Source organism: Mus caroli, unplaced genomic scaffold (genome assembly GCF_978045245.1).
Source record: "Mus caroli unplaced genomic scaffold, Mus_caroli_1 scaffold_9, whole genome shotgun sequence".
NCBI lineage: Eukaryota > Metazoa > Chordata > Mammalia > Rodentia > Muridae > Mus > Mus caroli.
Window position 1 is genome coordinate 115,833,823 of NW_028227264.1, and position 23,394 is coordinate 115,857,216.

The 23,394-nt window shown below is 41.9% G+C and overlaps 1 protein-coding gene across 4 annotated transcripts in view; it reads left to right on the forward strand.

The window, feature by feature from the left end:
• Ptprr (protein tyrosine phosphatase receptor type R) overlaps positions 1-23,394 on the forward strand; it is a 250,012-nt gene that overhangs the window by 120,042 nt on the left and 106,576 nt on the right. Inside the window, exon 1 of one of the 4 annotated variants that reach the window (XM_021174213.3) lies at positions 7,550-7,677. The exons of 1 other annotated variant lie outside the window; for it this stretch is intronic. In XM_021174213.3, the coding sequence (XP_021029872.1) occupies positions 7,645-7,677 (33 nt within the window). In that variant the 5' untranslated portion in view covers positions 7,550-7,644. Of the gene's footprint in view, positions 1-7,549; positions 7,678-9,323; positions 9,411-23,394 lie in introns of those variants that run through there. 2 more of the 4 variants (XM_029482860.2, XM_085843176.1) reach the window with 2 other exon arrangements.

Genomic DNA, 23,394 nt, shown 5'->3' on the forward strand with positions numbered 1-23,394 from the left:
CTATGTGGAATCTAGTTAAGTTGGTTTTAGGCTCATTTAATATCTACTGTGATCCTTGAACAATGTAAGGCTCAAATGGAAAATAATCTGTCTTCTAGCTTACTAATTCATTTTCAGATGTATGGAAGGTATTTAATTCATTTATCTATGCCTACAATTTCCTTCCATTTCCAGAATTATTTTTAGCACTGATAAAATTACTAATTATATTAAATCAAAACATGGATAATATTTACAGGCCAAATATTTATTTCACCTTAAAGGCAAAGATGCTAATTGGCACTTGGTAAGATTTAATTCATGGTTACATAGCCAATGATTGCTTACAAGGCTTTGAAATCATAAATAAGACTAAAATATATTGTCTACTCTGATGAAGTTCGCATAGACTTACTTCTGTTATACTTGATAGGGGTGAGGTTGCGGGGGGAGGTCAAGTGGACTAGATGACAAATTATTTGTTATTTAAAATATACAACATACATTTTGAACATATAAAAATCATAAGAATGCTTTTGAATATTTGTTATCAAATACTTAACCTCCTCCAAATCCCAGACACCCAGAAGTACTGAAAAATTGAATTCCATACAGAATGTACATCATACAGAATGCATATCAGAGAAGATGCTTTTGAAAATGTGTTTAAAAGTGAGATGATGAGTCTCCTAATGCCAATGAATTCTGTGATTTTGCCTCTTCCCTCGGAATAAACAAAATGATAAATTTTTAAGCCCTCCTATATATCTCTAGTTCAATGCAATGCAGACAGAAATGGTGTTTATTCACATTCTAATGGAGCCTATGAATAATGAATGATGAGCTACATTTGATCACATGGTAACAAGAGTTGGAAAATAATGCACTCAGAGGAATTTTGATGAGTTAATAACAGACATGTAAATTTACCCTCACACGTTCACGGATGAGAAATGATCTCATTATATTCTAGTGTTATTGTGAAGTTTTCATTTATGTCTTGTTAGAAAGTCATCTTAAGTGGATCTCATTTCTTCTTACTGTGTTTTGAAGCTATTCTGATAGCCTAATGACTCACTTAAACATTCTTTCAAAAGAAAAAAGTGTGATCATGGTTATAGTTTAAAATATTTTTCTGGACTGAGGAGATGGCTCAGTGAATAAGTATTTGTCACGTGAGCATCAGAACCAGAATTGGTGTCCTCAAGAGGCAGACACAGAAGACCACTGGGGTAAGGGGCCCAGCTAGGCTGACAGGGCCTGGCAAGCTCCAGATTCAGTGAGGAGCTCTGCCTGAATAAGGAGGAGGAAGATTTAAAGGGACAGAATGTCCAGGTCAACTGTGGGGCCTCTGCTTGCATAGTCACAAACATGCATCTGTGTGCCAGCACACACTCTACTTGAAGAAAGAAAGAGAAAGAAAAAAGGAAAGAGAGAGTGAATGTATAGAGAGGGAGGAACGGAGGGAGGGAGGGTTTTTAGATTCAGGAATAGTAGACTTAATTTAAGAGCATGGCAAAGGGGGCTTTGAATGGACATAATTTAAACTGCAATCCTAATGATGAGCAAACCAGTTGAAAAGTGACTAGGAGAATACCATGTTTGTAATATCCAGAGATCTTCATGCCCAATATCCCCAAGATCAAAGAAACTCTTAGCATCCTACCCAAGCCAGCATGGCCGTTGGACTCGCCTCTCTGCTACCTGTCTCCATGGTGCCTCTGGACACCCAGTCAGACTTCGGTCCTCTTCAGTGTTCCCACCCTGATATTTCTCAGGAATCCCTACAGTCCCTTTCATTTCACCTGGCACATGGACAGAGGAGGTTCTCTGCTCTTTCTCACCACCACCTACTCCTAAGCTTCCAGGGCCTAGAAAATCATTATGGTTCTTAACAATAGATGGCTTCCTGCAGTTGGGTCAGCCCTTGGGTATCTGATGCATTTAGTATCTGCACCAATGATGCTTCTAAGACCTCAAGCTCAAGGCGCATCACTGGGTGAAGCTGAGTCCTACAGGCACCAATGGCAGGGGATTCTTCTCTTGTCTCCCCTCTGACATTAGCATGTATTCCTTTGTATATTACAAAACAGCAAAGTAGCACAGCATTTTGGAGTGTGTAGGGCATGTGTATGTGCATACTTTACTTTCATTTCGTGGAGTTCTGTCACAGCTTTTGACCTGCTCGCTCTCTATCTCTATCTCTCCCTCTCTCTTTCCTATTTCCTTCTAGGTTCTTGTCCTTGAATCTCCCTTTTGGAGGCCTAGCCCTTACTTCCTCTAGGACAGCTTCTTTCATGAGAAACCCCTTAACCATTCATAGACATAGGACTATTTTTTTTCTAGCTCACACGTCTTTGACTCTAGCAGATCATTTTGAATCTGCACGTGGACAGACCGTTATTTCAAGGGATGAACATGGTTCGTGTCAATCCTATACGTTGGAAAATAGAGAGCTGGGCAAATGTCTCAGTGGTTAAGAATACCTGCACCCACATCAGGTGCAGGTTCACAACCTTTGAACAGGTACAGCAGATAACCCATCCTGGTGAAGAAACACTAAGAAGGCAGACAATGACAGACAAGCTAATATTTTAAAACAATCTCATCGCAAGACCTTTGCAGAAGTAGAATTTCAGCAGAAATCTGGATATAATGAGACACTGAGACCCACAGTATGTTAGAGAAAGCATCTATTAGTAAGGCCACAAGTGTGAAGGCCTTCTGGTAGAGGGAGTTGGGTGTGTTGGAAGGGATGAGACTAGAACACTTAAGGGGCTGGGGGAATCATTCCTCAGTTAAAGCCCTTGCTGTGAAGTCATGGGTGCCTGAGTTTGGATCCCTATCATCCACAAATGCTGGGTGGGTGTGGCAGCCCACTTATAATTCAAGTTTTGGAAGGCACATTCCTAGAGCAAGCTCCCTAGCTAGGCTAGCCTCATCTGCTTGATATCGAAGACTATGATAGAAGATAAGAAGGGTAAGATTTCTAACATCTACCCCCAAGCTCCACATCCACCAACACAAGCATGCACTCCATACATGTGCACACCCATACATGTATAAACACACGAGTATGTACACACGCACTCATGCCATATACATATACACAGAAAAAAAGTTCTGGAGCTAAAGGGGAAATGGCAAGGATGGAGGGAGGGAGGAGCTGATAAAACAGCACTCAAACAGGGCCATGTCAGATTCTAATTTTACTCTGAACAAGTCAAGATGCCCCCAGAGAGTTTTAAGATAGTACTGACATGATCTAATTTGTGATTTAAAAAAAAAAGTCACTCTGGCTTTGTGCAGAGGCAAAAGGAAGCCAGAAGCAGGGAGATCAATCTGAAGCCTGCCACTAGGATCCATACTAATTGTTGGATGTGGGGTAATGGTGGTGAAGGTTGTTGGAAGTGATGTTGCTGTGACTGTGGTCCAGACAGAATGGACTTCAGTTACCAACAGCAGGACACAAGGAAAAGGAAGGATGGAGGAATGATGTTGTGGTTTGGTTTAATTCTGGCATTTTGTTTTGTTTTGTTTAAGCACTTGAAGGTTCCAGCTATAAAAAAGAAGAAAAAGGAAGAAAGAGCCAGTCTTGTGTGAGAGTCGGGAGGGCAGGGGCCAAAAGGTTAGGCCCAACATCTAAATGGGTGTGTCGGTTGTGGTGAAAAGGACAAGCAGTAAGTTCTCAGGGAGAGTTTCTGGTTGATGTGAGACTGTGGTTTGGAGAAAAAACACAAGAGAGTGAGGATTGAGCACTGGACTCTCCGGTGTGTAAGAGTTTGGAAGATGAAGAGAAGTCAGAGAAGACTTGAAAAGAACTGGCGGAAAAGAAGCAACACGGAGAGGGTGAGGCCTTGGAGCCTGGTGCGGAAAGACTATCCGGAGAAGTAAGGAATGGCCTGTGAGGTGACATGCCTGTGCTGCTGAAGGGTCAGCAGGAAGAAGACTGAGGGATGCACCCTGGAGGTAGCAACTCACATGTGGTTGACTGACAGCCAATACACTTGCCAATACTGGCAGCGATACCTGGTACTTAAAGCCTGCTCAGAAACAAGAGTCCTCACTCGGACCTTGTCAGTTCCTCACCTGCGTGTACATGGTAAAAAGTTTTAAAACAGGATCCACAGAGAGGCAACAGAGTCAGGGACAGCCTCTGCTCCAGTTGTTGGGAGATCTGCATGAAGACAAAGCTGTACGTCTGCTACATATGTGCAGGGGGCTTCTGTCTAGCCCTTGTATGCTCTCTAGTTGGTGGTTCAGTCTCTGAGAGCCCCTACAGTCCAGGTTAGTGGATTCTGTTAGTTTTCCTGTGGAGTTCTATCCCCTCCAGGTCCCTTAATCCTTCCCCCAACACTTCCACAAGATTTCCTGAGCTCCACCTAATGTTTGGCTGTGAGTCTCTACATCTGTTACAGTCAACTGCTAGGTGGAGCCTCTCAGAAGACAATTATGCCAGGCTCCTGTCTGCAAACATAACAGAGTATCAATGATAGTGCCATATATTAGTTCTTGTCCATAGGATGGGTCTCTAAGTTGCCAGTCACTGGTTGGCCATTTCCTCAGTCTCTACACAGTCTTTGTCCCTGTACTTCTTGAAGCAGGACAAATTTTGGGGTGAAGGTTTTGTGTGTGGGTTGTTATTCTTATTTCTCCATTGGGAGTCCTGTCTAGCTCTAGCTACAAGAGGTGGCCACTTCAGGATCCATATCCCCAGCTGCTAGGAGTCTCAGCTAGAGTCACCCCCATAGACTCTCAGGAGCCTCCCCAATCTCAGGTTTCTGGGAACACTCCCCCCACAACTGCTGATTTCTTTTCCCTCTCCTGGTCCTGCTTCCCTGGCTTTTCCCACACCTGATCTCCCCTTCCCCTCCTCATCCTCTCTTCCACCTAGTTCTCTCCCTCCATCTGCCTCTGATGATTATTTTATTTCCCTCTGAGCGAGATTCAAACATCCTCCCCTGGGCCCTCCCTGTTATTTAGCTTCTTTGGGTCTGTGGATTATAGATAGCATGGGGTATTCTGTACTTTATGGCTAGCGTACACTTATAAGTGAGTTTATACCATGCATGTCCTTTCAGGTCAGGGTTACCTCACTCAGGGTGATATGTTCAAGTTCCATCCATTTGCCTGTGAAATTAATGGTGGTCTTATTTTTAATGGCTGAATAGTATTCCATTGTATAAATAAATTAACTAATTATTTTCTTTATCCATTCTTCAGTTGAGGGACATCTGGGTTGTTTCCAGTTTCTAACTATTATGAATAAAGCTGCTCTGAGCATAATGGAGCATGTGTCCTGGTGGTATGGTGAAGCATCTTTTGGGTATATGCCCAAGAGTGGTTTAGCATCCCTGCATCCCTACATCCCTTCCCTCAGTTTGTATGTCACCTTTCCTGTGGAGGGATAGCCTGCTCAGTTCTGTACATGACATGCAAATCATTCAGAGAGCCGAAGACTGTGTAGAGACTGAGGAAATGGCCAACCAGTGACTGGCAACTTTGAGACCCATCCCATGGACAAGAACTAATATATGACACATATCATAGGTGACACCCTAATGGACTGTTTCACCTCACTCAAGCCTAAAGGCACAAAGCTTCAAGTGATAGAGGCATCTTAGTATGAGCTTTTACAGTGTCCTGGATAAAGTATCTGAAAGTCTGTGATCATTATCCTGAGCCTGCTATCACTTTGAACTCCAGGAACAGCAGAGCCTGACAGACATATCGCCCCATGATGAGATTGCCCGCCCCCAGGCAACTGCAATCATATCACTTGAATGAATGGCCCCTCAGAGAAACAAAGATTTCTCAGAGGCTAGCTTGCCTCGCTGGAACTGAGTATGAGCAATCAGGCCACAATCAGACCAAGGCTGCTTATTATGTGAACCCTTTCCCCACTGCCCCAACTCTTCCCGAATTTTTAATTTAGAAGCTATTAACTGTTTGAGCAATTAACTAATTATTATTAATAAATAATATTAATTAGATAATTTAGGAATTAAGTATTTAAACCTAAATCTGCTGTCGGTACCTCACAGAAAGACTGGGATGCTCAATGTATGTCTCTACAAAGCAGTCATTTTGATTAAATTCCTTTCCTGCCTTTTTCATCATTATTTTTTCTGGTTTTCCTTGGGGTAAATGGCTGGGCCTGACATGTTGGAGCCCCCAGCATAAGGAAGGCCTCTGGTTTAGATCTCCAGTTACAGCATAAGCAGAAAGAAAAAAGAGTCAGAAACAATAGATGATACAATGTTTTCTCTTATAAAGGAGGGTAGCTAGATGGTTTGTGTGGCTTTCAATGGGTTTTTGTTTCTTTTCTAAGCCAGTCTCCACAACACAGCTCGCCATGTTTTCTGGCCCCCTCTGTTTCACTTACAGATCCCCCTGCCTGTGCCTGTGCCCAAGGGCTAAGGTTTTAAGTGTAAACCACTGAGCCCCAAAGGCTTTGCTTCAGTATGAAGGCTAACTATCCTAGGACATTCAAGGTAGACCAGAAAGCTCTAGTAGACAGGGCCAAATTGGTGATACAAAGAAAGAGCGAGAGAATTAACCAACAATTACCTCTCACTGACATACCAAAAAGTGTTTATGCTTTAGCTACCGTTGTTCCTTAAAATCCCCTCTAAGTTTTAAAGTAAAATTTAGCCAAGAAAATCTTAGTACTTAACGTCTACTCACTGAAGTCATTTCATTAGGATACTTTTTCAGGTAGGGAATTATTGGCTCAAAGATCCTGCACATTTTTAAGACTACTGGGAGTGCTCTGGTGCTCTTTAAAAAATTAATTTACCTTGCTGCCAGTAATGTGTAAATAATTAAGCTTTATTGAAGTCTTACTGGAGTTATGCCAGGTATCTTGATGTCAGAGTTTGTGGGATTCTCAAAGTGTTTCAACGAATCTTATTCTTAAAAAAATGAGGTTAACACTTATAGACAAGGAAAGTGTTTTCCTTTACTTTGCTCTGTCTTACTTGTTTTCAAACTAAATATGTCTCTAATAGTAATAATTGTAACAATCATTTATTTTAGATCATGTGTTAAACACAAATGGTATGGTAGGGGGAAATTAGTTTTTAATCACACCAGCATATATTTGAATCTCCAACTCATTACTTGGGTTTGTTACCAGTCACTTGAGTTTCCTCTTCAAAATATATATGAATATTAATTAAACTAAATTAATTAACATTAATCTGTTTTCTAAGTCATGGAGTGAGTTAAAATTAGATATCTGTAAGATCCCTGTTTCCCAGTAGGAAAATTATTCACGAAGATGGTGGAACTTTAAAAAAAAATTATTTTTTTCTAAAAAAAAAATTATAAAACATATATTTTCTTTTAAAATCAAGAAAAGGAAAAAAAAAGATTCTCATGCAACATACCAGGTCCACAGTTCATAAAAATCTCATTTTCCAGTTTTGCTAATCGCTATGAAACAAACCACCATGAATTTCAATGCTAGTAAACTATTGAAACAGCCAGCACCTGGGGCGTCCCCTGGGATAGCACAGGCTGCGGCTGTAGACCTGGGCTCAGCAGAGCCTCTAGAAATAGTAGCAGTCGGCTAGCTCCAGGTGACTAAATGAGGCTTCAGCTCACAGGCTTTCTGATTAGCCCAGCTAGCAATGTAACAAGAAGAACACAGATGGAAGTCGGATGCATCGCAACACTTGGTCAGTTTCCACACCGGTAAGAGAGCCCATGGGGATGGGGAGAGGGTGGTCTGGGTCAGCTGTGCTGCTCGGAGCATCCACACTGGGATTTCTGTCAGCGATTGGTGGGGTGAGTCAGCACAAACGCTCTTTGATTCACAGAGAAACATATTTAGCCTCTAAGTCTGAAGTGTAAACACCCTATCGGTTATTCAGTGTGTCTTTACAGTAAGGGCTCACCACCCCAAAGACTGGATCCCAAAGGCATCCATCCAAACAGAACCCAAAAGTTTCATAAAAGGCAGTTAGGAGAGCACATGTTTTCTCTGTTTTGTCCAGTGTAGTTACCACACTGACATGGGGATGGGAGGCGAGGGTGACCTTATTTATGATAATGAAAGAAGGGGTCACAGGGAGGTGAGCTGAGAAATCTAGATATGTTTACAACAAGGGCATCTGGAACCCCCACCTTCACATGCAGGCTTCACTAACACCAGGATCTTTTTGGTGCATCCTATGAAGAGATTGCTGAAGGAAAGGTGTCCCTACGAGATGCCCCTGGCCTAGTTCCTACCTGGGAATGGCAGGTCTGCTGCTTTCCATCGGTGAACCAAGAACCTTGGATTCTAATCGTAGTAGCTCTCACACGAATCTTGGGACCTGGTTAGAAATTATTCATGACTTCATTAGTTGATCTGCATAGAAAGTAATGCTCTCCGATAAGGAGAATCTCAAAAATGTCTACACAGCAATGTATTTCTAAAAATATATTTATTGAATTCCCGCTGTTTTCTTGGCCCTGAGTGTAGGGTCTGGGCATACGAAGATGGAAAATGGAAATTTAGTTTGAACGTTTAAAATAGTGTTTCTGGAATTGGTGAAAAGTTATGGACAATTTTTATTTCATCTGTGGTCCTTAAGGATAAATAGCAACGTCAGAAATAATGTAGCTGGTATTTCCATCCATCCTTATAAGAAAACTGGATTAACTTCCTGTCTGATTCAATATTACAGAGAGAAATCATCAGGGCAGCCCAGATAAATCACTTGACTCAAAAAATCAAGCTCAATTTCTCATAAAGTACAGGGCTGCCAGGATTTTTTTTTCTTTTGAGTGTATCTCTAGTATGAAACATGAGCAAGTAATAATGTCAAATGAGGGCCAAAATATCAAAGTACTATTTAAGGTTTAGCGCCCAGATTTTAGACTAAAGAGGAAGAAGGTAATTTGTATATGTATATATACACACATACACACACACACACACACACACACACACATGAAGAGACTTTACCTGTTTAAAACTTTACTTTCTAGATAGTAACTTACTACATAGTAACTTACTACATAGTAACTTACTAGATAGTAAGCTCCGAGACAGATGTGGGTTTTTAGTGCCTTATACCAAAATACTTTCAAAATACAACTTCCAAAATCTTCAATTTATTGATAAGTGACCATCACTAAGCACTCAGCTGATAACGTAATCTGAATTGCATTGTACAAAATTAACCATTTCTATACTTAGCTGCAGTCAGGGAGAATAAGCTATATCCGGCCTCTTTGTTTTCCTGATCCATGCATTTACTTCTAGGGGACAATTTAATAATGAAATCGCAGATAGAGCCATCCTAATAAAAACCTTAGCCTCAAGCCTGCTGAAAGGGGGCCTGGGGATGGGGCCGGGGCTCTGACTATAAGGATTAAGAAGTACTGATGAGAAACTGACCGAGTCCTGCTGCGTTTGAAGCCTTCCTTGCAGATAACAGGTACTCCAAATCTTGTTTTTCTAGAAAAGAGATGTCTCTGAGAGTGCCAATCACTGAAATAACACACTGTGGGGAAATTATATGGTTATTACTGTGTTGCCACCTCCCTCTGCAGATGAAAGAACCGAGGGTACACAAAAAAACTTGCACACTCTGTCTTTATTCACTTTAAGTTATGCAGAAAATTGTTAATGCCCACTGTGACAGAAAAATAACCAATATTACCGAGGACGTTTCAACAGCAGAGCCTTTTTCGCAGCATCTCAAAAACACGGGCCAACAAACCACACTTCGCTTTTATCCTGTTTCCTGGAGAACGGTGTAGCACACCCGGAGACGGGAAGCGGAATCCAATCACAGTCACTGAAGTGAAACATAGTCTCCTCTGTGGTGGGAATTGAAAGAAATGAGTGCCATCCATCCCATCTGCTTGGGCTTAGGCCACAAACCACTCAGAGGGTCTTTCAGAGCTTGTGCCGTCTCCTGCCCTTTAGTGGCTCAAGCTTTTATGTCATCATGTGTGGAACTAATATACTCCTGTTGTCAGAATACAGGATCTTAAAAGGAGAGATAGCCATCTGGCTGTTTATAACAAATAAGGCATCAGTGGCCAGTATAAATTAATACTTTCTTGATTTTAATATGGTATCTGTATCTTTGGTGACTTAAAACAACCTCCACGTATGGCTAGAAAGTAAGTTCTCTGGGGGATTTAAGGCTTATGAGTTTGCCCTGGGATGTCTGTTTCTAAGAAGTTCCAGATACCATTTACAAACCAGTCTTGTCTAGTGCTGGACACAGGATCAGGATGTCCCCTCTGTCCTTTCAACTGTGCTCTAAGAGTGAGGCAGCCAGAGCAGCCATAGACAGAGGTTTGCTATATTTTTGTTTGTTGACTTGTCTCTTGTTTTGGCCTGTGGTTGATGGTGATGGTGATGGTGATGTGTATTTTTTTGTTGTGGTTAACTCACTGAGACAGTCTCACTATGTGGCCATGGCTAGTCTGGAACTTGCTAGGTAGACCAGGTAGCCTTGAACTCACAGAGATCCTTTTTGGCTGGGATTAAAGATATGCTCCAGCCACTATACCCTTAAGTTTTGTTATCTTGATGGGGCTCATTTTAGAAAACTGAATTTGTCTGACCTTGTCTTGCCAACAGTGTTTACCAGAGCATTGTTCTTCTTCTGCCTGGATCTAGTTTGAGCCACCTTAAGCTCAATCCTTTGGCTGCCATCTTCTGTCCCCAAAATGATGAGGAATTTGGAAGGAAGGAAGGAAGGAAGGAAGGAAGGAAGGAAGGAAGGAGGGTGGTGGGTAGGAACAACCCAAGGAAGATTGAAAGAGAACACAAAGGAATAGCAGTAGGTGAAAATAGCAATACAGAAGAGGAAGGATAATCAGGGAGATGGAGGGAGAAACTTCTCTTGATTGAAACACATAACAGTGAGACTTGAAGCCTCTGTTGAAACAAGTAAGATGCTGTGACATTTATCCAGGATAAGAGTTAGTCATGGCTAAGTCATAGCTTTTTTCCTATCTTGAAAGTGTTTTGTATTAGGTTTCTATGTTCTTCCATTTGATAGATAGATAGATAGATAGATAGATAGATAGATAGATAGATAGATAGATGATAGATAGATAGATTCATATATTCATGGATGATAGATACCTGATACATAGATGATAGAGAGATAACTTAAAGATTTTTAAAGTTTAAATAAATACAAACCAACTTATACCAAACATGCTTATACCTAACATGCTTATACCAAAGCATAATAATGGATGTATCATAGGAGAATGCAGTGTAAGTTCTGTACTTATGTAAGCTTTTCCTCCTCCAGTGAATACACAGTCAAAAGATCAAAGTTGTCACCATTTCTTACTTTAAAAAAAAATAATTTATTATGATGATGGAGCCTTCCACAAATTATATAAAATTAAAAGATTTCAGGAAAATGTATACAGAAGTTCTAACTGTCAAGTTTAAGGCCACTTTGGAGGCAACAGGGAAAGGCTTATCCCAAGAAGAACGGAAGGAAAATAGGGCACTAATTAAGAGCTAAGATGGAAATAGAAGAGGTAGATTAATGATACAAAGAGGAAATTGGGTTATTAAAGATTTTCCAAATGAACCAGCCAAGGGGTGCTAACCGAAGCTGCTAAATTCAGCTGCTTTTTACTAGCATTTAACTTGTAGTGGTAGGAAAAGAAGCAAGCTGGGTATAAATGTCATTCGGCGCCCTAAAGAACCCTCTCTGCACTGTGGACTTGGGGCAGAATTGGGTGGAGAATACAGGGAGGCAGACATTTGGAAGTCAGAGAACTTCCTCAAAGCCTGGCCCTCTGAGTGCAAATAGAAAACAAACTATATCGTTTCTTAGCAAAATGAAATAATTTGAATATTGTTTTTTCTCTTTTCTGATTGCCTGATTGACTTTTGGCTAAAATTCCCCAGCAGTGATAAAAAATCAATTAACATAAATATCACCAATGCAATCAGGCCACCTCCTGCTCTGATATTATTAATCATTCTAATAAACAAGCTTTAGGTCTCCATTTGATCAACACAGCTGCTATCCCGTTTCCCTTTGTTCTGAATATGCAGATAAGTAGCTCAGCGAATACATTGCTTTCAATGTCAATGTGCAATAAATTCATGGCATTAAGCTACGTTTACAGAGAACCGTTCACATGCCAGTTCTAGCTGTTTTCTATCTAAAACTCTGTGTTTCTCATAATTTCCTAAGTTACTTTCATAACAAAGAATGCTCTTATCACCCCATTTAATAGATGAAGAAACTGAGGGTTGTTTGGTTTTTTTTTTTTTTTTTTTTTTGGAAGGATTTAATAGAGATTTCCCACCTCAGTTTAAACCCAAGTCTTTTTCATCACCCTGGGCTTGTTACTATAATTCGTTGATACAGGGAATGTATTGGGTATTTGCTCAACCACCTTCAGCTTCTAAGCATGCAAACATAATTATTTAGTTAAATTATCTTATTATAGCAAATGTCTCCCAGCGGCTCAGAAACCACATTTGAGAGTCACTGCCTGAAGCTCACAATTACTTCCTGTAGCCTTCCCATGATCAACATTTTTCGTCACAAATGCATGAGGCTGTGGTGACAAGCCACTTTCAGAAACTCTGCCCCTGACTTCCATATCCCAGAACTCTCTTGTTTCTAAAGGAAACAAGAGTTTGTACCCTCGGATATTCCTATGCTGAAACTGAGGCCAACTAACAAGAGCGCTTATAGAGTCCTTTTGGGCTTTGGGTTGGGTTGGGTTGGCCCTTTATTTTGGAGCAATGAGACGTGATGTGTGAGTATATGATGCACTCATATTTGTATTTGCATAGACTGAGAGATGGCGTCTCTCTCCTCCCACACTCTGAAGGACAGAGGATGCAGGCTTATGAGATCAGAACACACATATTCTTGCTGCTCCTCTGCTGGAGACATTGACTGAGGGGTACAGTGAGTGAAGTCATCTGTGACCCTCTCTTCTTAGAAGGATGCTCTCACAAGCCACAAGTGGCACTGGTCAGCTCTAGCTTTTTCTGTGGAAACAGCCTTTAAAATATACTGTAAATATCACTTGCAGAGAGTGACTGCCAATAAGAGAAGCTAAAGTCTTTGCGAGGGTCATGGGGCAGGGATCGTATTTTAAAACAAATGCGAGAGACAAAGACGGTCTCTAACCCTAACCCTGAGACACTTTAGATCTTCATTTTAGACAATTGAGGGAATCCAAATCATGGATAGCTGCCAAGCCCCTGCTGTTGAAGTGCTGTTCAGTTGGGCCAATGATAGAACAGCTACTCTCCAGTGGATGGCCCTGCTCCATGCATATACACATATGCATATACACATGCATATACACATATGCATATACACATATGCATATATACACATATGCATACACACATATGCATATATACACATATGCATATACACATATACACATGCATATACACATATGCACATAACAACTCCCTGGGCTTCCTGAGTTATTAAGTTGGAAGAGGGACATGATACTGAGGACATACATGTTTATATTTCACCATACATGCATGTGAAATTCTCAAGAATGAATAAAATGGCAAAAGTTTAAAAGTCAATTAAAATACATTAGAGGAAGTGAAACAGCATGCCTTTAATCCCAGCACTCAGGAGGCAGAGGCAGGCAGATTTCTGAGTTCGAGGCCAGCCTGGTCTACAGACTGAGTTCCAGGACAGCCAGGGCTACACAGAGAAACCCTGTCTCGAAAAAACAAAACAAAACAAAACAAAAACAAAAACAAAAAAAAAAAGTGGAAAGGACAGAGAAAGCAGGATGGAAAAAAAATGTCAATTGAATAGAAGTATGTTTACAGGAGGAAATATAAAATAGTGTGGCTAGAAAGTAATACAATATATAGTGGCTCAATTGGTATCTGAATGTGAGACTGAAATATTGAAAAGCAAATCATTCAGATGTAGCATAGCAAATAATATTTTTGAACTAAAGTTTAGAATCTATAGATTTCAGAGGCATTCTGTGTGATAAGAACTGTTAAACCAAGGAAATACTATGAGAATGTTTTTTCTTAACTTCAGAGGTAAAGAGTCCTTTGAGATTACAGGCAGAAAAAGCAAGTTGTCTACAGAAAGGCCATTGTCAGGTCAAGGTATTTTTTTACAGTAACTTTCATTGCCAGAAGGCATTGGAATAACAGCAGCAGGTTTCAAAAGCAAAAAATAAAAAATAAAAATAGAGATTGAATCAAGAATCTAGCCAAAATGTCATTTATTATTAAAAGCATCATAAAGATAATTTTAAAGATATAATATCTCCAAAAATATGGCACTCCTGAGCCTCATTTGAATGTAAGAGATACTAAAATCCAGATAAACAAGAGATACATCCAAATGAAGAGGCCCAGGAATTGTGGCATCCTTTCTAGGAAAGGAGAGAGACCTACACCTTACCAGCTAGGCACATGTGAACTGACACCATGGAGAAAGAGAGAAGATGTTTACAAACCTCAGGGGTGACTACAGTATGTTCTGTGCAATGTGTGCAGTAGATGTGTGTGTGGGAGGTTAAGACAGCAAGAGTACACAAGTTTCATTAACCAGAGTTATGACTATTCATTTAAAAATCGAGATCTCTTTTAGGGATTTTGGCTGTAATTGCAGCTGATTAGACTAGTATTTTAGACACACCATTATGGTGTTCACATGAAAAATTAATTAGATGGGCCCAATAAGAAGACTCAAATGGGTAAAGCTCTTGCTCCCAAGCCTGATGACTTAGGTTGAATTCCCTGAAGCACACAAATGATAGGAAGAAAGAACCAGTGCTTGCTAAGTTTTCTTCTGACCTCTCCACTCTTCCATGGCATGATTGCGTGTACACACACACATACACACTCACACATACACACTCACACACACACACACACACACACACTCACATGCACACTCACACACACATACACACACACACTCACACACACACACACCACACACACATACACACATACACCACACACACACACACACTCACACACACACATACACACACACTCACACACACACACTCACACACACACACTCACACACACATACACACACACACACACACTAGTGATGATGATGATAAATGTTAAAAGTGAAAAAAAATTAAATATCACAAAAGAGAGGCAACCCACTGGTTCTCTACTCAAATAGTCCAGAGCCAGGATGGCAATCTAAACAGATGACTTAAACATAGACAAGATAAAATGGGTTGAGCATTCAGGAGAGGTTGAGGAAGGAGAACACTGAGATGAGATACTATCTAACAATAGACAATAGAGCAGACGGCACTAATTTGCTGTCATAATGGTGAAGAATCAGAGAGAAAACAAAATGAGTCCCAAATGTGATGCTTCAATGTGTAGCACATGGAAGAGAGGAAAATTCAGTCTGGGTAGGGAGAGGAGAAGGTGATGAGTTTGGTAATGTCGGGTGAGAAGCCCAGGTGGGATGTCTGTGCAGAAAGAAGCACAGCCGAGAAGCACAGAAATGTGGAATACAGAAACGAGTGTGGAAACGGGAGCAAATGGCAGAGTGAGGAGACAGGATTGGGTGTTGATAGAAAATGCTTCAATTGCATTGAAGTTCTCTGCTTGGTTCAAAAATCCATGCTCTGGAAATCACTTGCCAATACAAATTCTAACCAAGGATAGGGGCTTCAGTGACCAAGGATAGATTTATTCTTGACAGGAATAGAGACACGTTAGGACTAAGACGAGGGTGCTTAACAAAGTAGGTTCTGTGTGGCTATTGAGAGACAGCATTTCTCCCGGGACTTTAGAGATTTCTCCTAGGGGGAAAGATGGTCATCCAACATTCTGCTGCCTGACTGGGCTGCTAGATATGGCCATGACTCCGGATGGGTATAATCAAATGATAGATGATGTTGCCTGGTAACAGTGAGAAGACTAACTGCCTTCCTCCCAGGCAAACCAAATTCAACCATCATTTACAAATAAATGGCTAGGAGCCACTCACATTCTCTTGACTTAAGTCCAGCATCTTAATCAATTCCATCAGTCCTAATTATAACTAGGTAATGGGCTTTACCTAGTTTAGTGGGCAGTCTGGTGACCAAAGGAAGCCTTCTTTGAGGGCAAGAAGAAAGGCAAGGTCTCCCTATGTTTCAAGCTGACCTACAATTCACTATGAACCAAGGTTGACCTCAAACTCATAGAACATTTTATCTTAGCCTCCCGTGTGCTGGGGTAACGGGAATGTGCTACCACCCTTGGTTCCAAAGGAAACCTTCTTATAAAGTGCTATCTTGAGAGGTGAAGAGATGGCTCTCGGTAGAGAAAGTGTTTGCTGAGCAGATACGAGGATCTGAGTTCAAACACCCAGCACCCATATGGAAAAGCTAGGCATGGCAGCACGTGTCTCTAATTCCAGAGCTGGGGTAGAAACTGATCCTGGGGAGGGTCATGACCAGCTGGGCTGTCCTTCTGCGTTTCTACCTCACCGCTGGGGTGTTGGAACACTGCTGATGTGTGTTATAGTTGCTGTGTTACCTCCTCACTGCTGCGGTGCTGGAGCCCTGACATGCACCGCTAAGGGAAGGCGAAACACAGTGTTCCTCCTGGTGAAAACAGCGGGGGCTGGGACAGACTGTGGTTCTCAAACTCCAGTGCAACCAGACGCTACTGGGAACCTTGAGGAGCTGAGACTGGTGGTCCCCATCCTCCTGTGTACCCGACGCCACACTGGAGACTCTGAGGATAGGAACAGGAGCTCACTGGCCATGATGAACCTGGGACAGGAAACGTGGGGATCCAGCATAGCTTCAAGTGAGTGCCAGGAGTATGAAGGGGCTTCTACAGGAGACTTAGGTGCAGCTCTGTATGATGAAGGTCTCCCCCACAACAGTCCTTGATGAAGGAGACAGTCCTTGCTTGTCCAAACTGCTTTTTCCATGGTGGAGGAAGATGCATACATTTTACTCAGGGTGAACCAGAGATTAAATACTGTTTGCAGGAAAGGATGCCCAGGAAGAGAAGCTCATTTGATAAACACTCAGGGCCTATCTAGATACCTCATTAGCACGGAGAACTCTGGGTTCTGTGTTATGTGAATGGTTGTTATGGTCCTCTTGGAGGGGGGGGGGGAGGATGGTTGCAATCACTTGATCCAGGAAAGGAACCCACTCAGGAGCTACTTCAAGTTCCTGCCATTCTCAATCATGAGATTTACCAGGGTTCTGAACTTGCTACTACCTACCAGTTCTTCTGTCTGGTGGCACAGGTCACTGCCCCATACCAGGCTTAGTCAAAACACAGCTCCAGGTTCGGTAAGATTGTTTCAGAAAACAAGATGGATAAGCAGCTGATAAGGAAAACCAGAAAGCAACCTCTGGATGAACCCACATGGATAAGCTTAACTGCAAACATTTGTGCGGTACGTGAACATCACACACACACACACACACACACACACACACACACACACACACACCAGAGCTGTTACAATACAATAATGGAAAACTGACTCCCTAATCTCTGAATAAGAGATTCCCAATAAACCTAGTCATTAGAATCTTACTAATTATGTTTTCATTATATTGAAAGCATTATATTCATATGCTGGTAATTATCCGTAGAAGTACCCAATTTTCCTTATGTAGTATGTTAGCTTCTGTTACTATAACATATACTAAAGATAATCAACTGTAAGGGTTTAAGTCTAGAGTTAATTGGCCTGTTCATTAGGGGCCTGTAGCACGGTGGTATGTATTATGGTATACATTAAGGGGCGTATAACCGAAGAAATTAACTGTGCGCAAAGAAAGACAAAGGAGGTAGATCTTGATTACTTCCTCCACGGGAACCCCAATGATGATCTAACTTCTTTCCACTAAGCTCCACTTCTTGGTGCACAGAAGCCATAAGCTGAGGGCCAAGTCATTAAGTCGCTGGTGGCCTTTGGGGGCACATTTCAGATCCAAATTCATGCACATAGAAACTGAATAACTGACTGCTAGAAAATCTCTTATCATCCCCACTTAGAGTTTCCATTTCTCCTTGAAATAGAAATCTGTAATCACAGAACTAATCAAGTGGACTTAGTATTCAGACTATGTCTGAATTTTGTTACATTATGGTAACTTTAAAACTAGACAATAATAACCTTATTATTGTCTTGGAAATTTCTGTTTTATCTCAATTGAGCCTTCGTGTAACAGCATGGAAGGACTTATGTTTCCGGTATCTATTGACAAAGATACAGGTGGTATATATCCACTAACTACAAGAAGTCCCAGTCCTGTTCTGTTTGAAATAAAATTCTCATTTAATTAAGAATCACATTCTTTTTTCCAAATTTTTCACTCACATTCTGTCTGGCATGTATTAGGACCCCAAATGGGTGTGTGTTTATGTATGCATATGTGTGTGCATATGTGTGTGTGTGTGTGTGTGTGTGTGTGTGTGTGTGTATGTGTGTGATCTATATTTTAGCATCACTTTTTTTGTGGGGTAGCAAAGGTATATGCATGCTCTGTGGAATCAATTCAAGGCTTCATAGGCAAGCTGAAATCCAGACAAATTATTCCAATGTTTGCTGCAGTGAGCCAGCGGATTCCAATTTCAGCTGATTACCTCTGTGCACTATTCCTTCACGTTAGATAGGTCATTCAAATTTCTGCTTCAAAAGCACAGCTTTTACCATCTTACGAGGCTGTCTTGTTGAGTGATTTTAATCTTGAGTTCCTATTTCACTTCCCATTTGAGACCTTAATACTGTTTCCACAGTTACAAGCCTCTGTTAATCGCGGCCCTGGGAATTGAGCTCTCGGGAGTTTGCACAACCTCCATGTCTCTCAGTCCCCAGAGTCGCTTGCAGCTCCAAATCCAGCCCTTGGGGACAAGAGACAGTGCCTGCCTACTCAGCCTGCCTGGTGGCAAGCAAGAACTCAGTGGCTCTTCATCAGAGTCTAGAGGTGCCAGCTGAGGTTTCTACCTTTAGTCATGCAGACGACAGAAGCAGACTGCTGAGATATGGTGTCTGAGATCTAGCCACAGTTTCCACATGCTGGCAGTGTAGATGGAAGGTTCTAGGAGCAAAGGAAGTCTCTGTTGGACAGAGTTACAGGTGGATTAGGTTGTGAGTGTCTCTTTTATTCGCCTGATGTAATTGTTGTCTCTAGGGCTTACTGCTAAATAAGCTCACCCTTTCTAGTTCTTTCTGAACTCTGGCTGGCTGGTTCAGCTGTTCTGGGTCAAACTCCTCTCCAAGCTGATTGATTCAACCGGGCTTCTCTCAGCTTCTCACCGAATTGCTCAGCTTGGCCTCAAACTAACTCTGGCAATTTGTCCTAATCTTCTGGCTCCTTCTTATTTTCTCACTTCAGCTGCCTCTGCTGACCTGCCCTGAGCTGCATAAACTCACTAAGGAACTCAACTCCACTGCACTGCACTGCACACACTGCACTGCACACACTGCACTGCATTGCACACACTGCACTGCACTGCACTGCACACACTGCACTGCATTGCACACACTGCACTGCACTCACTGCACTGACTCCTGAGTGACTCAACTCCCACCTCATGGGCACTAACTAAACTGACTGACTCTCTCCCTGAACTGCTCTTAAATAGATTTTCTCCTGAGAGCTGGCCATATCCTATCTCTGACTCATTCTGCCAAATCTTTCCCTGACTCATCACTTTGTCTGCCCCTCAATTAGATGTCATTGTTTGTGACCAAAGGTGAGTAGTAAGGGTGTATCTGCATTCCAGCCGATCACACAGACCGAGAAGGTCTTTGGATATGATCAGAACAGTCATCTTGCTGGATTAAAATTCCTCTACACTGGATTTTAGTAGGTAGATAATGGAATTATGCTTAAGACTATAAACTAACTGTAAACTGAAAACCATCCCTGGTATCTAAATCCCACTAGTCCATGAAGGCTTAGATCAAGTTTAACTTTCTATATTAGCTATTTACATATAGGAAACAGCTTTAAGTTATAGAAATGCACAGCAAATGATATATGAACTCTTATACATCCTTAGATGATTTCTAGCTATTTGATTTTTTAAATTGTGTGTCTATGTGTCAGGGTATGTGCACATGAGTGAAGTGCACACCACGGCCTAAAGAGGGCACCCAATCCCCTGAAGGTAGAGTTATAGGTGACAATAAAGTACATGACTTGGATGCTGGGAACCAAGCGTGCGTCCTCTGCAAAGTAGTACATGCTCTTAACTGTAGAGCCATCTCCCCAGCCCCCATTAGATGATTGTTATGCCATAAAGGATTACTTTCGGAAAGAAGAGGATCACAATCTATTAACACAAAAGACACAAACCCCAAGTCCAGGAGAAACTGTTGCGACAAGTGGAGGGTGAGTCCTCAAAGACTCCAAGGAATCCTTTATCAACTTGTGTCTGTGTTCTTCAACCTTTCCTTTCAGCTTACCCAGGCATTGGCATTACCTTTACCTAGAATGTGCTCAAGAATTCATACCACCTTAAATAGAAGCCTTCTACTCGTGGCTCTGTCTGACCACCCAAACAGCTCTCTAAGAACAGCTCTTCTCAGGGATGAACACCCAGGACTCAGTTTGACTTACAGTCAGAGAAACATGCAAAAAACATTTAGGCTCTTAGTTAATATCCTGTCTAAAATGTAACAACTTTTTTTCTAAGGACTCTGTCTTTATCCTTATTTGGAGTTTTATTTAGAGAACTGCCCCCCAAGATTCTTATGGTAGGCTTTTAACTCCCTAAGAATTTGAGTTTATTTAGAAGTAGGGGCATTGCAAGTACAGTTCATTAAAGTCATCCTAGAGTAGGGAGAATTCCTGATTCCATATGCTCAGCCATTATAAAAAGAGGAACTTGCAACACAGCTACCCATACAGGGAGGAGACACAAAAGACTACCGTCTGATGCCACAGGCAATGACTGGAGCTGCCGGACACGCAATACCAGGAAGTGCCCCAAACACAAGAAACTAGAAGACAGAAGACATATGGCAAATTCTCCCCTGGAGATACATGAGGGAACATGGTTCTCCTGATGCTTTCATTGGAACTTTTATCTCTACAACCCTAAGACGATGTGTATCTGTTGTTTAGAAATAGATAAGCATAATGAATAAATATTTTTGAAAGTATTGCTGATGGTGCTGATACAGCTTTTCAACCCATTTCTGATTAAATTCTCCATTTCCCTTCCCTAGAAACAAATGGATGCATACCTGTTGTCAGGGGTGTCAGGCAGACTCTTGAAGCTTCTACCCTGCTTCATATCTCAGTTGGCTCGCCTCCATAACAAGATAGAGGGCCTCTACCCTTGTGCAGGCATTAAAGTACCCTCAGATAGAAATGGGGAATAGAAAAGTAGCTGAGCCTACCATTTTGATTGGGAACCCACTGCACCTGTTTCATATTCCCAAGCTGTTAATGCCTGGTTCTTGTCACCTTAAACACTGGCCACTTCTGGCCATTTATCGTACACAAATTTTGCATATAGGTAACCTTTCCTAACAGGTCTACATGTTATCAAATCAATATCATTCTATCATTCTCCTTTTAGGGTAAGCTGACAGAGTGCCAGCTTACAGGTTCTCACACTATAGTAGATTAGAGATGCAAAGCGATCCTTAACCAAGCAAATGAGAACCATCCAACAGTTAGTTAGACACAACCTACCCTGGCCAAAGCAGTGAACTCAACAACACAAGAATATACAAAATGCAAAAGATTCAGTTTTCCTTTCTTACAAGTATCTACCCTTTTTCCTTTTTTCTTTCTTTCTTTCTTTCTTTCTTTCTTTCTTTTCTTTTCTTTTTTTTAGCATCTTAGGCCTTTATTAAAATTAATTTATTTATTTTTTACACTCCATATTTTATTCCCCCCTCTACTCTCCTGCTGTTCCGCATCCCATACCTCCTCCCCACCCCCCTGTCTCCACTTGGATGCCCCCAACCCCCCCACCCTACCTGACCTCTAAACTCCCTGGGGCCTCCAGTCTCTTGAGGGTTAGCTAGGTGCATGATCTCTGAATAAACACAGACCTGGAAGTCCCCTACTGTATGTGTGTTGGGGGCCTCATCTCAGCTGGTGTATGCTGCCTGTTTGGTGGTCCAGTATTTGAGAGATCTTGGGGGTCCAGATGAATTGAGACTGCTGGTCCTCCTACAGGGTTGCCCTTCTCCTCAGCTTCTTTCAGCTTTCCCTAATTCAACAACAGGGTCGGCTGCTCCTGTCCATTGGTTGGGTGCAAATATCTACATCTGACTCTTTCAGCTGCTTGTTGGGTCTTCCAGAGTGCGGTCATGTTAGGTCCCTTTTTATGAGCGCTTCATAGCCTCAGTGATAGTGTCAGGCCTTGGGACCTCCCCTTGAGTTGGATCCCACTTTGGGCCTGTCGCTGGACCTTCCTTTCCTTAGGCTCCTCTCCATTTCCATCCCTGCAGTTCTTTCAGACAAACAGTTATGGGTCAGAGATGTGACTGTGGGATTGCAACCCCATCCTTCACTTGATGTCCTGTCTTCCTGCTGGAGGTGGGCTCTATAAGTTCCCTCTCTGTACTGTCAGGCATTTCATCTAAGGTCCCTCCCTTTGAGTCTTGAGATTCTCTCACCTCCCAGGTCTCTGATGCATTCTGAAGGGTTCCCCCAACCTCCTATCTCCTGAGGTTTTCATTTTTCTGTCGTGGGACATCTGGGTTGTTTCCAGCTTCTGGCTATCACAAATAAGGCTGCTATGAACATAGTGGAACACATGTCCCTGTGGCATGGTGGGGTATCTTTTGGGTATATTCCAAGACAAATCGGCAACCTACAGATTGGGAAAAAAATCTTCACTAACCCCACATCCTGTAGAGGGCTAATATCCAAATGATATAAAGAACTCAAAAAGTTAATCACCAAAAAGCCAAACAGCCCAATCAAAAAATGGAGTATAGAACTAAACCAAGATTTCACAACTGAGGAATCTTGAATGCCTGAAAAGCACCTAAAGAAATGTTCAAAGTCCTTAGTGATCCAAGAAATGCAAATCAAAATGACCCTTAGATTCCACCTTACACCAATCAGAATGGCTAAGATCAAAACCACAGGTGACAACACATGTTGGAGAGGATGCAGAGAAAGAGGAACACTCCTGCATTGCTGGTGGGACTGCAAGCTGGTAAAACCACTCTGGAAATCAATCTGGAGGTGTTCCTCAGAAAATTGGAAATAGATCTACCTGAAGATCCAGCTATACCATTCTTAGGACTTTTTTATGGTTATTTTATTTATTTACATTTCAAATGTTGTCCTCCTTCCCAGTCTCCACTCCAAAAATCCCCTATCCCATCCTCCCTCCACTTTGCCTCTATGAGGGTGCTCTAGCCTCCCCCTATGCTGGGGCATCGAGCCTCCACAGGACCAAGGACCTCCCCTCCCACTGATGCCCCACAAGGC